Genomic DNA, 13200 nt, shown 5'->3' on the forward strand with positions numbered 1-13200 from the left:
AGTGGAAGGTCTCTCCAGACTCAGCCTTTGACAGGCACCTGGCAGTCCCTGCAGTTGTTGGAATTGGCTGTTCTGCAGAATTCATCCTGAGTCAAATACTCAAATTCTCCCGACAGGGGCAGTGGGTGTGGATGGGAGAGAGTAGGATTGGAGCTGGAGTCACTGCTGTGCTTGTGAAAGTCAGGGAGAAGGCTTCCTTGGAATTCCACAAATGCTCATTATAATTTTTTTTAAACCTGGGTTGCTGATTTGTAGTAAATGTAAGTGATTTGTAGACTTAGTTTAATAGTTCACTAAAATAGGATAGATTCTTTCTTCAGTGAAGTGTTATTATTTTCTTTTACAAAGGGATAACAAGAGGTAGACATATTGCCAATCACTCTTATGTTGTAAGGAGGGCCCACAACAAATTGGCACCAATGTGGCCAACTAAAATTCACTTAAAACCTGAGAGTTTGGGAAGGAATTCTAGGGACAAAAAGAAAAAAAATAAGAGTTTAGCACAGCTTAATGCCATAGCTCCTTTAAGAGAGGTTTTCCTGATTAAGCAGTAGCAGAAAAAAACGTCATGAGGTTTTGAAAAGGCAGCTTCCTGGGCCGTGTTGCCAATAGGAACTCTTATTCTTTTAGGAGTTTTGGCTACATAGCACTTGAGTGGGGTTTGCAGGCCCGGGTGCTTGTATGCCCACTTGGGGTCAGGAGGAAAGTAGCTGAGTCCATGCCCACAGTTCAGCACTCCCACCTGGGCAGGCAGCAGAATCAGGTCTACTAGGCGTGCATAGGCAGGAGAGCATGGTGAATTCCTGATGTCATACACAGAGACATTTCCAGGCCGTGAAGTGTGCTGCATGGCAGATTTAGCTTTCACTTAGATAAAAAGGGATTATATGCTGCACAGTGCTACCCAGAGTTGAGGTGGTGAGAATGGCTCCTACCCAGTGGCCCCAAAGCCTGCAGTGAACTACCTTCACCATATTTAAAGCCTGAGAGAGGCGGAGCCAGTACTCAGGGCCTCTGAGACCAAACTGCTTAGCATTTTAAACAGTGCTTCTCGACAGAAAAGGATTTCAGATACACAATAGGACAGATTCACATGTAAAAGACCACTAAACGAGACACAGTGTGTTTAAAAGTTTTACATAGGCTTGGGAGAGAAAAGCCATGTAGCCCCACCGGAGACAGACGCTGGAACTTTAACTGGTAAACCAAAGCCACGAGGCGATACACAGGTTAATGAAGATGGGTTAAATTAAGATGTAAAAGTTAGCCAATAAGGATGCTCACCTTCCTAGACCTGGATGGAGGGGGGAGGACCTTGGACTGCCCACAGGGCAGGGAACCCTGACTGCTCTTCGGACTGGAGGGGGAGGGGGAGGGGACTGGGCATGGGGAGTGGGGGGAGAGGGAGGGAAGAGGGAGGCGGGGAGGAGGCAGAAATTTTTAATAAAAAAAAATTAAAAAAAAGAAGCTAGAGATAATGGGCCAAACAGCAATTTAATTAATACAGTTTCTGTGTGATTATTTCGGGGCTGAGTGACCCGGAACAAATAAGCAGGCTCTTCATACAGCACTCTTATACCACTGAGTTATTTCATTGCTTAAAAATTCAAAATGTCTTTTATGATAAGCTTTTCCAATTGCTAATCTACACATGGAAATAAATGCTAATCTATGAAAACTAGTGATACTCAAACCAGAGACACTCAATTCAGAAATGCTAATATATGAAATGCTAATATAGACATGCTAATATGTGAAAACCAGAGATGCAAAACCTAGAGTTTGTGGGTGTTAAGAAGAAATTGCAAATACATTTTGCCTTTAAGTTTTATCATTAAATACTAAAATGACTGAGTGTTGTAAATGAATTCCAAACTGATAGGTTTTCTATTCGAAACCCAATCACATAATTTTGCAGTTAAAGTATACACAATGAATTAATCAACTCTGAATTATACTATTCCAAATATATTTTGAATAAATATGAGCAAACCTCCACAAGGCCACTAGATGGCAGACAGGCACTGCGATTGTGGTGGAAGGCTGCCTCAAAGTATTACTGTATTCAGGTCAAGGAAAGCAAATGCTACCTATATTTGCATAGTGTTTTTATACCAATCAATACAATGACATAGCTCAGTTTTTATCTTTTCCTGCCTTCTTCAAATATAATTAACAGCTATTTATTGGAATCTTTATTTAAAGATTCTCCCTTCTGAATGAAAGTTGAAAAATCATGTATCATTGGCTGGTAGCATTTATTTAAAACATCTGATAGAAATATAACACAACATAGAATGTTCTACCTAATCATCTTTTATTTTTAAATTTATTTGATAATTTTCATGCGACTAACTCTCAAAGCCAATAAAGGCCCTTTAAGATTCTCTAACATTTGATGACACTAATCTCCAAAATTTATATTAACGAAGGCCAAGAACTCCCAGCGACTAAGTGTTCTTCTACTGTTTATAGTTTTACAAGGTAGAATAGCCATACTCCTAACTTTAATTGCCCATAAGATTTAAATGGCCTGTGGCAGTAAAGAACTGTCATTTTGTCCTGGAGACAAATCATGGGAAATTCCAGTTTCTCATATTGTGAACTGGAAGCCGTATGGAGACAGATCTGGAATGGGTCAACATTTTTATACAATGTATAAACGAGTAATAAGATGAAGGCCAAGACTTACTTGTTCTAAAATGTTCTGAAGCCTCTCTATCTCACAGTCTATCACAAACTTCTTCTCTTGTCTTCTGTCAAGCTCTTCTAGCAGTTGCCTGTAGCTGACATCGTTAAAATTTTCCACACATATAGCACTGACATGCCATCCATTCTGTCCTGCTTTCTCCATTATAGCTTGAAGGATTGAATATCCTATTGGGGAGAAAAACCAGTTCATAAAATTATGCTTTTAACTTACGTAGAGACTGGATCCATATCAATATTTTTCACATTTTAAAACACTCACATAGATTATTTAGAATCTTGAAAATATGACTCTTTATTTAAGAATCATTTTTTTTCTTGTTTCCTTTACTCAGGACAACAAACTATCTTCAGCTATTGATTAGATGAAAATGCCAAAGTATACCTTGAGAAAAAAAATCTTAAAATCCCTTTATTGGAGAATATTCTATTGCTCTAGATATATTTTTGATGCGATAAAACAGAACCCCGTTGTACCACTCCCTGTAGTCAATAACAATTTAATGGACCCATTTGTTACTTTACACTCTAAACATAACTTGTTTTGAATAATGGTTTCAATTTTCTCTACTGAACAGGGTAGTATCAGAGTTTTTGTTTAACTATGAAATAAAGGATGTACAAAAAAACAGTACTATGGTATTTATTGAGGTTGTATTTTTGTCAGTCTCATTTGATAATTCTGACTGATTATGCACAGATGGAATTATTTATTAAGCTTTCCCTGTCCTGCAGAAGAAGATTGTGGGCTGAGTATGAGGTGAATTGTCAACAGGTAAGGGACTGAGAATACAGATTCATAAGCTCTTAGCGGAGATGACTTAAATATGACCAGAGTCTTAAAGTGCAATAGAAAATGCACATATGTATTTAATAATATATTACTAAATACATAATGTATTTAGTATAATAGTAACAGTTGAGAGATAGAAGTAGGAACTCAAGCTCAGCTTCCTCTATGTAAGGAAAGAGTTTTCAGCCACCTTGGGCTACACAACACCTTGCCACAAACCCCTCCAAAACAAACAATGACTTCTGGAAAGTCTGGTGAGGTGGCTCAACAAGTAATGGTACTTGCCACCAAAGCCTAGTTAACTGAGTTTAGTTCCAGGTCACATGGTGGAAGGATACAATGGAGTCTTCCAAATTGTCCTGGGTCATTTACAGGCATACTGACAGACATACACATAAAACAACAAACAAGTAAATATTTAAATGCAAAGTGCAATGGCAGCAGTCCTGACAGCAGTTCTGGGCCCTAGGACAGCTTGAGAAATCTTTCTAGATGAGATAAGGAAAGAGTAACACATAGAAGAAGCCATTTAAATTGGGTCCTGAAGGTTGAGAAAATGTAAGGTTGTTGGACATGGTTAGGTGCTGGACTGATGCTGGGGAAAAGGTGTGCTCTCCGCCCTGTTCTTCACCCAAATAATCCTGTAAGTGGAAGGAGACTATCATCTGCAAAGGTGTCTTTATGCCTGTTTCCCCAGTCCTCAGTTTTGAGTTATAACTTGAGAGATAAAGAGGAAAAAGTTTTTTAGAACTTATAAAAAAAATCACTTAAACGAAGATTGGTTAGAATAAAAGCCTGTTAGCCACTCAGGTTTTTACTTTATTGCTTGGCATAAATAAAACATTCTATCTAGTCTCCTTAAGACTGTTTAACAGCAGTGTGAGCTCATTCTGTAGTTGTTGCCCCTAGCTTTTCCCTCCATAGGTTTTAAGATTAGACCAGAGAGTTGGAAGTATTCAAAGGGAAAATTTAATGTGAACCCTTATAAGAGAACACTTATTCAGTGTCTGGGTGACACACAAGTCTCAGGTTTCAGGAGTTTCATTTTAAGGTTCTGTTCTCCTTGTCTTTGAACTCCAAACATTATGATGTTCAGACAATGCCAACAGATGGAACTGATGATGAGATCATATCTGAAATATAAATTATCTATTTTCCTGCCAAATGAAAACTGTGGCAGTCAGAATTCACTTCTATTTAAATGAAAAGAATCCCCAAAGAAGATAGAGGACATGTTAATTACAGTATGCCTATTCTGCATATGTGTTGCTACATGGAGTGTTTCCTTTTGTAGTTCACACCTGTAATTATCTTTTCATATCTTAGCCTGATATTGCCCTTCTCCCACCAGCCTGAAAACCTGGCACTCTCTTATTTCCTGTTCAGTGAATGTAATGTGACTGCATGGAAGCTTCTCCCTTTTCCCTTCTTACATTTTAAGAGATTTATTATTTGTTTATGTAGGTGTGTGTGTGTGTGTGTGTGTGTGTGTGTGTGTGTTTGGGTGGATGTAAATGCATATGCATGTGGGTACCTACAGAGGCCAAAAGACCTGTAGTTGGGGTTATTTACATTATTTATTTGTTAGTAGTTGGAAGTGGGTGATGGGGGCCAAACCCCGTCCTAAAAAAGAGTAAATGCTCCTAACCTCTTAGCCTTCCTTCCTCCTTCCCGTCCTCTCTCCTTTCTTTCTTTCTTTCTTTCTTTCTTTCTTTCTTTCTTTCTCCTATTCCCTCCCTCACTCCCTCGCTCCCTCCCTCCTTTTCTACCTTCCTGTGTGTGGTATATCTGTCTGTGTATGTTTGTACTCACTTTTCACCTTTGCATGAGACCGTGGAAGCTGGAATTTATTATTAAATATCTTTATCACCCTTCATCTTATGTTTTGAGCCAAGATTCTCTCACTGAACCTGGAGTTTGCCATTTCTGCTGGACTAGGTGAGGTAGGGAGCCCCCTGAGTGGGTCCACTGGGGTCACAGATGTACATTTCCATTCCTCGTTTTTATGTTGTGACAAAGATTTCAACTCAGGTTCTTATGTTTGTGAACACTTTCTCCATGGGGTTTTCTTTCTATATCCTGGGAGTCTAACATTTCTAAATGTAAGAATTCATAACTAACTTCTTCTGTCCCTGGGGCTTACTTCTAATCATAACTGAAGCAAGGTTTTTCTTATTTATTAGCACTTACTTATTAGCATTATTTGATTTGAATAAAGACTTTAAGAATTAACAATAAACATTTAATTTTTCTGCTTTTATTTTTATTTATGAACATATCAAAATAATGGTAAGACTTTTGTTTGTTTGTTTGAATGAGTGCTGCAAAGTGACAAACATGGATCACATACTGCGGAATCATTTACCTGCTCTCTCAGATCAATTTTCAGCTTGGCTCAGCTATATATAGGCTGCTTCCTTTTTTTTTTTAAAGCATTATGTGGCTGTCAGGCCTCCCGTAAGGACAAGGTGTCCATGTTACTATTTTCCTTCAGACATGACTTTTAGAGGATGTAGAGAAATATGCAGGTTGATGAAATTTATACATTTAGACAATGCTGAAATGTTCACACTAACAAAAAACAAAACAAAACCAAGCTTCAAGTGCAGCGTTTCACTGTTGAATTTTTAGATTTAGAAGTGATACTACAAGGAAAATAAGACAAAACAGTAGAACCCACTTCAGGTTAAATGTCAAAGAAAGCTAGTTATTGAAAAGGTACATTAATCATAGTCAGAAATCAGATTATAGTCTCAGAGCCTCGCTGAAGCTTTAGGTCCTTTTATAATGCTGTTTCACTTTAATGCTTGCTCATTATTTATTGATTCTTAGATACGTGTGCCTTTTTTATTTCTCACAGTGGCTGAGAATGAAATGCTACTAGGAGAAAATGCTGCATGAGTCTATGATGATGTAACTTGATTGCCATATAAACTAGAATTCACAAGTCAGGCTGTACACTTTCTACATCTGACTGTGAGTTAGCCCTTCAAAGTATTCAAAATATGAAATATAATATTGTTAGTACAAAGTAAATGCTACTTTTTCGACTGAATGTCACATACATAACAATTCATTACTGTAAATAATATTTTACATGCCACTTCAACTTGAAAATCTGATATTTTAATTTCATATACATTGTTGAAAACTTTCTATGTTCAAAATTTTATAAAGTGTATCAAGATCAGCAGAGACACACATTATCTATTTACAATGAATGTAATATCTACAAAACTTATAATTAGGTAAATGACTGTAAGTAAAAACATAGCATTTTGTAAATAATTTCAAATCAAAGTATTCTGCATTGAAACAGAATGCATCCAACTACACTCACATTATTGGATTTTTCATAGTTGTCCAAGAACACTGGCAAGTAATATAAAGTATCTAGATAATATTGTCTTATTATACAATGGCTATGTTAAGTAGAATGGCAGCTAGGTTAACAGTCCTATACTATTGCATCCTTGCACACTCAAGGATGTATATATCATCCATGGAAAGGGACAATTTGTGGATCAATAGCACCTCAGCAGTGCTCTTTCTTCATCACATGAGTTGGGCTTATCTGATTTCTGTTTTCTAAGATGTATTTCATGTCCCTATCTTTATACAAATCAACAGGAGAATAATCAGGAGAAATTTATGCCAGGGAGGAGTTCACTTAAAAAAGACAGGAGCTATCTGGATACTATAAAATGTTTCATCTGAATGAAGACCATAAAGTGCCTACTTTGCTTTCAATAGCATAGTTATGAATAGGCAACAGAATGCTTACCCCATAAAGCATGTTCCAGAGGACTAGGGCACTGAGGAGAAAAGGGGATAGACAAGAATACAGATTTATCAATGCATATGATCAGAGTAACAAAGTTGAGGAATGAAGCAAATGCTACATGTTAGACGTGGGGTGGAAAAATGTCTACGTTATAGAAGCTAGTGTGTTTGAATGTGTGATTTAGAGAGAGAGACAGAGACAGAGACAGAGAGACAGAGAAAGAGAGAGACAGAGAGAGAGATGTGTTATCTGGTCTGACAGGTGAGTTTGATGAACAGTCTGCTTCATGCTGTAGATTGAGCTAAGTCAAAGACATGAAAATAATTCTGAAATTCTTGCTGTGTTTAATGTGATCATGCTGGAAGCACAATATGGATTTAGCAACTATTTAGTTTGTACACTTGCCAAAGCAGTTTGGTACTGAAATAACATGTTTAAAGGTCAGAGTCTGAACATGAGGGAACATAATGGTGGAGCGGAGAGAGCAATGAAAGAGAGATCTTTATATAGAGAGCCACTATGGGGTTAGGGAGAAACCTGGTGCTATGGAAATTCCCAAGAAGACACTATGGGCCCAGCTAAGACTTCTAGTCATAGAGGAGAGGGTGACTGAATTGGCCTTCTCCTGTGATCAGATTGTTGAATACCCTATTATCTCAAGAGTCTTCATCCAGTAACTGATGGAACCGGAAGCAGAGATCCACAACCAAATACCACACCAAGTTCTGGAAACCAGTGGAAGAGAGGGAGGTGGGAATATATGAACAAGGCAGTCAAGATCTTGATGGAAAAATATGCAGGGAGATTTGATCCAAGCTTGTGGAAAATCATGAACTCTAGACCAACATCTGTATAGCCATGGGACTGAACTAGACCCTTCATATATGGGAGACAGTATTGAAGATTGGACTATCTAAGAAGGCCCTGGAAGTAGGACCAGGATCTATTCCTGGTGCATAAGTTAGCTGGTTGGAGCCTATTCCCTATGGTGGGATGCTATGATCAACCTTAATACAGGGGGAAAGGCTTGGTTCTGCCTCAACTTAATGTGCCATACTTTGATGCCTCCCCATGGGAGCCCTTACCTATTGGGAGGAGTGGATGCAGGGAGAAATGAGGGGGCCAGAAGGAAGTGGTGTGGGGATAGAACTGTGGTTGGAATGTAAAATGAAATTAAAAATAAAAGAAATCCGACCTGTCAACATGGGCAAACTTATTGACAGCCCTGACTGCAGTATCCATTTGTGCTGCAGTCCAGGAAGCATGTACTGAAATAAACACTGATTTCCTTTCCTATGTAGGTTGACGGGGTCCATGTAAACCTGGGATAACAGGAAATGGCTGACTTTTCTACCAATACTTTCAAAGTTGAACTAAATGCTACTTTTAAATATGGTTTGAGGCCCCTAAAATACCTTGCTTTTACTGATAGTAATATTTTTTTTGTCTCTTCCCTGTATTGCTGTGTTTATTTACAGTTCAGATGGCAACTGACAAAAGAACTCAGGATATTAGATCTATAAAACATTGTAGCAAGGACTGTAGGTTGTTTTATGGTAGTAGCAATGGAATTCTAATCTGGAATAAAGACAGTTAGAATACTTTTATCCCATCTTGTTTACCTGGAGATAACACTCTGAGTACATGTCAGCCTATAAGATATGCAGAAGTTTCAGAGTCCTTTCCTAGGTTATTATCCATGCCATCCTGTAGCTGAATGTGAATTCCACCCTCGGCCTAAAGAGCCCAGATTTAAGTTATGGAATAACACCATTCTGTGTATTTATTCTTTGTTATTTATTAAGTATTTAAGAATAGTTTGCTTGTGATGTGGGATTCCCCTTTGTGTGCTGTGATTACCACTGATTAATAAAGAAATTGCCTTGATTCTATAGCAGGGCAGAATAGAGGTAGGCAGGGAAAACTGAACTGAATGCTGGGAGAAAGAAGGCAGAGTCAGAGAGAAGCCATGTAGCCACTGCCAAGAATAGATAAGTCAGAACCTTGCCGGTAGGCCATGAGTCTCATGGTAAAATATAGAATAATAGCAATGGGTTAAATAAGATGTAGGAGTTAGCCAATAAGAAGCTAGAGCTAATAGGCCAAACAGTGATATAATAAACACAGTGTCTGTGTGGTTATTTTGAACTTGGGCAACAATGAATGAACAAGCGGCCTCCTGCTACATGTCTGTACATTCTCATTCTTGTAATATTTTAAAATTTATTTTTTTACTTTTGAAATTATAATATAATTAGATAATTTTATCTAACTATAATTTATACATTATTTATATTTATAAATTATAATATAGTTAGATAATTTTCCCTTTTCATTTCCTTCCTCTAAGCACTCCATATATCCATCTTTTCTCTCTTTCAAATTCATGGCCTTATTTTTTACTGATTTTTGTTACATGCATTAGCAAGTACAAATCTTTCACAATTCAACTCTAATTCATATTTTGTATTGTATAAAGGTTTATATGATTTGTCATTCTTATTAGCTTTTTAAATATTTATATATTTTAATTAGAATATTATCACTTCACTTTCCTTTGCCCTTTCTACAAGTACATTTTATAGGGAACTCAGTTTGTTGACTTAGTTGCATGGACTTCTCTTCAGTGACCATTTATCTAGACTTTTCAGTGAGAGGAATAAACCTGTCTTCTTTCTTTAGCCATTAATATGATAGAAGCAGAAACTTCTGTTAGCTGCAATTGAACCTAATATTGATCATGCATTAAAGTATTCTCAACAGTTTTCAAAAGACTGAAGGAATCCAAAAGCTTCTTGCAAGTAGTTTACCAACTATTCCCTTCTATTCCTTTAGGGCTTTTCTGAAACTAAGTCACTAGAGAATTTTATTTCTGTACTTTGAATTGTTGAGTCTATTAGTTTATATATTAATTACTAATGTGATATGTAATTATCATTATTGATTGTCATCTTGACACAATTTGAAAGCACCATGGACATGAACCTCTGGGAATATCTGTGAATGGGTTCCTCCATTATTATAGTTGAGATGGAAAACCCACCTTGAATGCAGGTGATGTCTTTCTGTGGACAAGAGTCCCAGGTTGGGTAAAGAGAAAGTAGCTTAACTCTAGTTTTCTTCTTACTGACTATGGATGCAGGAGACAAGTTGCCTCTCGTGTCCTTCAGCATTCCTTCCCCTCCATGAACTGGAGTCACTCAAACTAAAATCCCAATTAAACCCTTCCTCTTTGTTGAAGTTTTTGTTATCAAAGAGAGAGAGAGAGAGAGAGAGAGAGAGAGAGAGAGAGAGAAAACAAAACAAGTGCACCTAATTTACATAGCTACTAAATTTCTATGAAAGAAATTTTCTAGTGGTTCTGTGCATAAGGTCTTCAATGTTCTATTATTGTTTTAAAGATACATTCATGGATATGATAATTTTTGTCTCCTAAATGTCTCTTGAACTGCTATCTTCATGCTGTGCACTGAAAAAGCATTCATGGATGCACTAGAAGGCATCAATCATGTTTAAATGTCTTTGCAGAACACTACTGTTTTCTTTAAGACTGTTTCCTCCTTTTTTGCTCTAGTTTGTTTTCAAGAGAAAGAGAGAGAGAGAGAGAGAGAGAGAGAGAGAGAGAGAGAGAAAGAGAGCAGGAGTGAAGTTGGATGTGTGAGGAAGTCGTTAGGGTCCAGAGGTGATGAGAGAGAGGAAATTGTGATCAGAACATACTGTATTAAAACAATTTACTTTCAATTAAAAAAGAAAAAAGGGGACATTTTACATAAAAATAAGCAAAAATAAAATCAGTTCTTTCTGTAAGTGACCCTAAGATAATTATTAATAATAATAGTAGTAGTAGTGATAGTAATAATAATAAAATATCAACTTGCTTACCTCATCCCACAACCCAGAATCAGACAACTTTCTGCAAAAATAGGCTCTCATAGCCCTCTGTATATGTCACATCTTACAAAGACATTTTTATAATAGTTTCTAATTATATGTTTGAATGATGAGCAGAGGAGAGTTTTTCTCCCCCACCAGACTGTAGGTTGATGGAATTTGGAGCTATTCTTGTTCTCAGAATCTAACAAAGTAGATGCTTAGTGATGGAATGCATGAATAAATTAGTGGGCAGTTCATAGAGAGGGATGAGGCTATCAAGAAGCTCAGAAGCAAAATGTGGCATGACCGGCCATGTCCAGTAGCTTCAAATGCTTCTTGTCATCACTAAAAAGAAGGACACACACACACACAAGTATGAAATTCAGAATTCAGTCTTTGCTCCTCAAAGATATTAAGAAGATAATGCTTCTAAGAATATTATATTTGAAGTTAGGAGGTATGATACTTGTCAGGGAGACAGAAACAAAAAGCCACTTAAGGAGGCCATGCCTCACTAACACAGATCTGTAGAATCCAGATTTGGTGCCATGTCTAGGAAGGAACTAGATTCTAGTTTATGAAGATGGAGAAATCACCTGGAAGTTGATTATATATTAAGGAAAGAGAAGGGGTTTTGCTCACTAATATCGTCTGTTGTGGTTGTTCTACTTATTGCATTGCACTTTTAGTCTTAATTAACTAATGTGCAAACCAATTTTTACCATGGTGAAATCAGATACAGATTGGAGAAATCCATTTTTCCTTCTTGTTGACTTATCAGTTACTCTAGAGACAATCTATGTAGAATTTGAATGTTTTCCATCAGCATACTGTTTCTTTTTTCAATTTTGTCTCTGTCAATTTTTAAAGTCTGGCTTTATGCTACTTCAACTAACACCTTCTTATAAAGTAAAGCTACCTTCTTTTATTAAGTGAGGCATTCTTGGAAGACTACTTTCTTTTTTTGTTTTGTTTTGTTTTTTGAGACAGGATTTCTCAGTGTAGCTTTGGAGACTGCTCTGGCACTTGCTCAGTATAGCAGGCTGGCTTCTTCCTGCTAAGTGCTGGGATTAAAGGCATGCACCACCAAAAAAACTACTTTAATAATAATAATAATAATAATAATAATAATAATAAATTTTCAACCATATATGTGCATATATAGCTAAAATTTTGATCATAAACTAAGACTTTTTATTAGTTTTGAATCACACTACATAAAACTTGCAATTCTGATTTTATTCTATTTTTTATGCCATACTATCATTAAACAACAAATGAAACCCACATAAAAAACAGCTGGTGAAGGAAGTAACATATATTTCTGAAGCCTTTTTACACATATGTATCAATGAAAGTACTTAGAGCAAAAGTTTGAAGGTTACAACTATTTAATATGACAATACCTTGAAGAGGCAAAGTGCTTATGTATTCAGGTGGAGTTTAACAGCAGGGAGCATGCCCTGGGCTATACTACAGACCTTATAAGATGGAGGGGTATGTGAGGATTCCTCAGCAGATCATGCAGGCTTGGTATATGAAAGACAAGTTTTGCAGGAGGAATTTGTCTATGCTATAATTTAGCAATTTGCCTCAGAATAACTAGAACTCATGACAGCCCTGTAAATCAGGTTTTATCATTACTGCAGGTGTGATAACATTGCCATGGTTTCTATAGAACCACCAGTAACTATCAGAACTGGGGACTGAACCTAGGTCTTCTTTTCTCATGTCCAGGATCATACCACATTTTCTTATGTTGTGGTGTATGACTCCAGCAATTCCTCTCTTTTGCTCACAAACACATCCCATACCTTAGCACAATTTGGAAGGGCCATATTTAGGATAGGTGACGATTTTGATAATTCTTTTTTCTGTTATTACCTCTATCCTGATTAAAGCTCTTTCAGGATTACTGCCATAGTAGCTTCATGGGTTTAGCAACTAGTCTTTTGACATTTCCCTGTACATACAGCCTACCTTTGAGAATGGAATTGACTAAGCAAGCCATTTCATGCACCTCATTGGCCCAAACTCTTTC

The 13200-nt window shown here is 37.0% G+C and overlaps 1 protein-coding gene across 12 annotated transcripts in view; it reads right to left on the reverse strand.

Annotated features, from left to right (window-relative positions):
* Gria4 (glutamate ionotropic receptor AMPA type subunit 4) overlaps positions 1 to 13200 on the reverse strand; it is a 359432-nt gene that overhangs the window by 99648 nt on the left and 246584 nt on the right. For all 12 annotated transcript variants that reach the window (XR_005974752.1, XM_041657390.1, XM_041657392.1 and 9 more), the window contains exon 5: positions 2693 to 2877. Coding sequence is in view for 11 of the 12 variants with exons in the window: in XM_041657390.1 (XP_041513324.1) it covers positions 2693 to 2877 (185 nt within the window). In the remaining variant the exon portion in view is untranslated. The remainder of the gene's footprint in view (positions 1 to 2692; positions 2878 to 13200) is intronic.

Source organism: Microtus oregoni, unplaced genomic scaffold (genome assembly GCF_018167655.1).
Source record: "Microtus oregoni isolate MIOR12 unplaced genomic scaffold, Mior012 000008F_ref0000371, whole genome shotgun sequence".
Lineage (NCBI taxonomy): Eukaryota > Metazoa > Chordata > Mammalia > Rodentia > Cricetidae > Microtus > Microtus oregoni.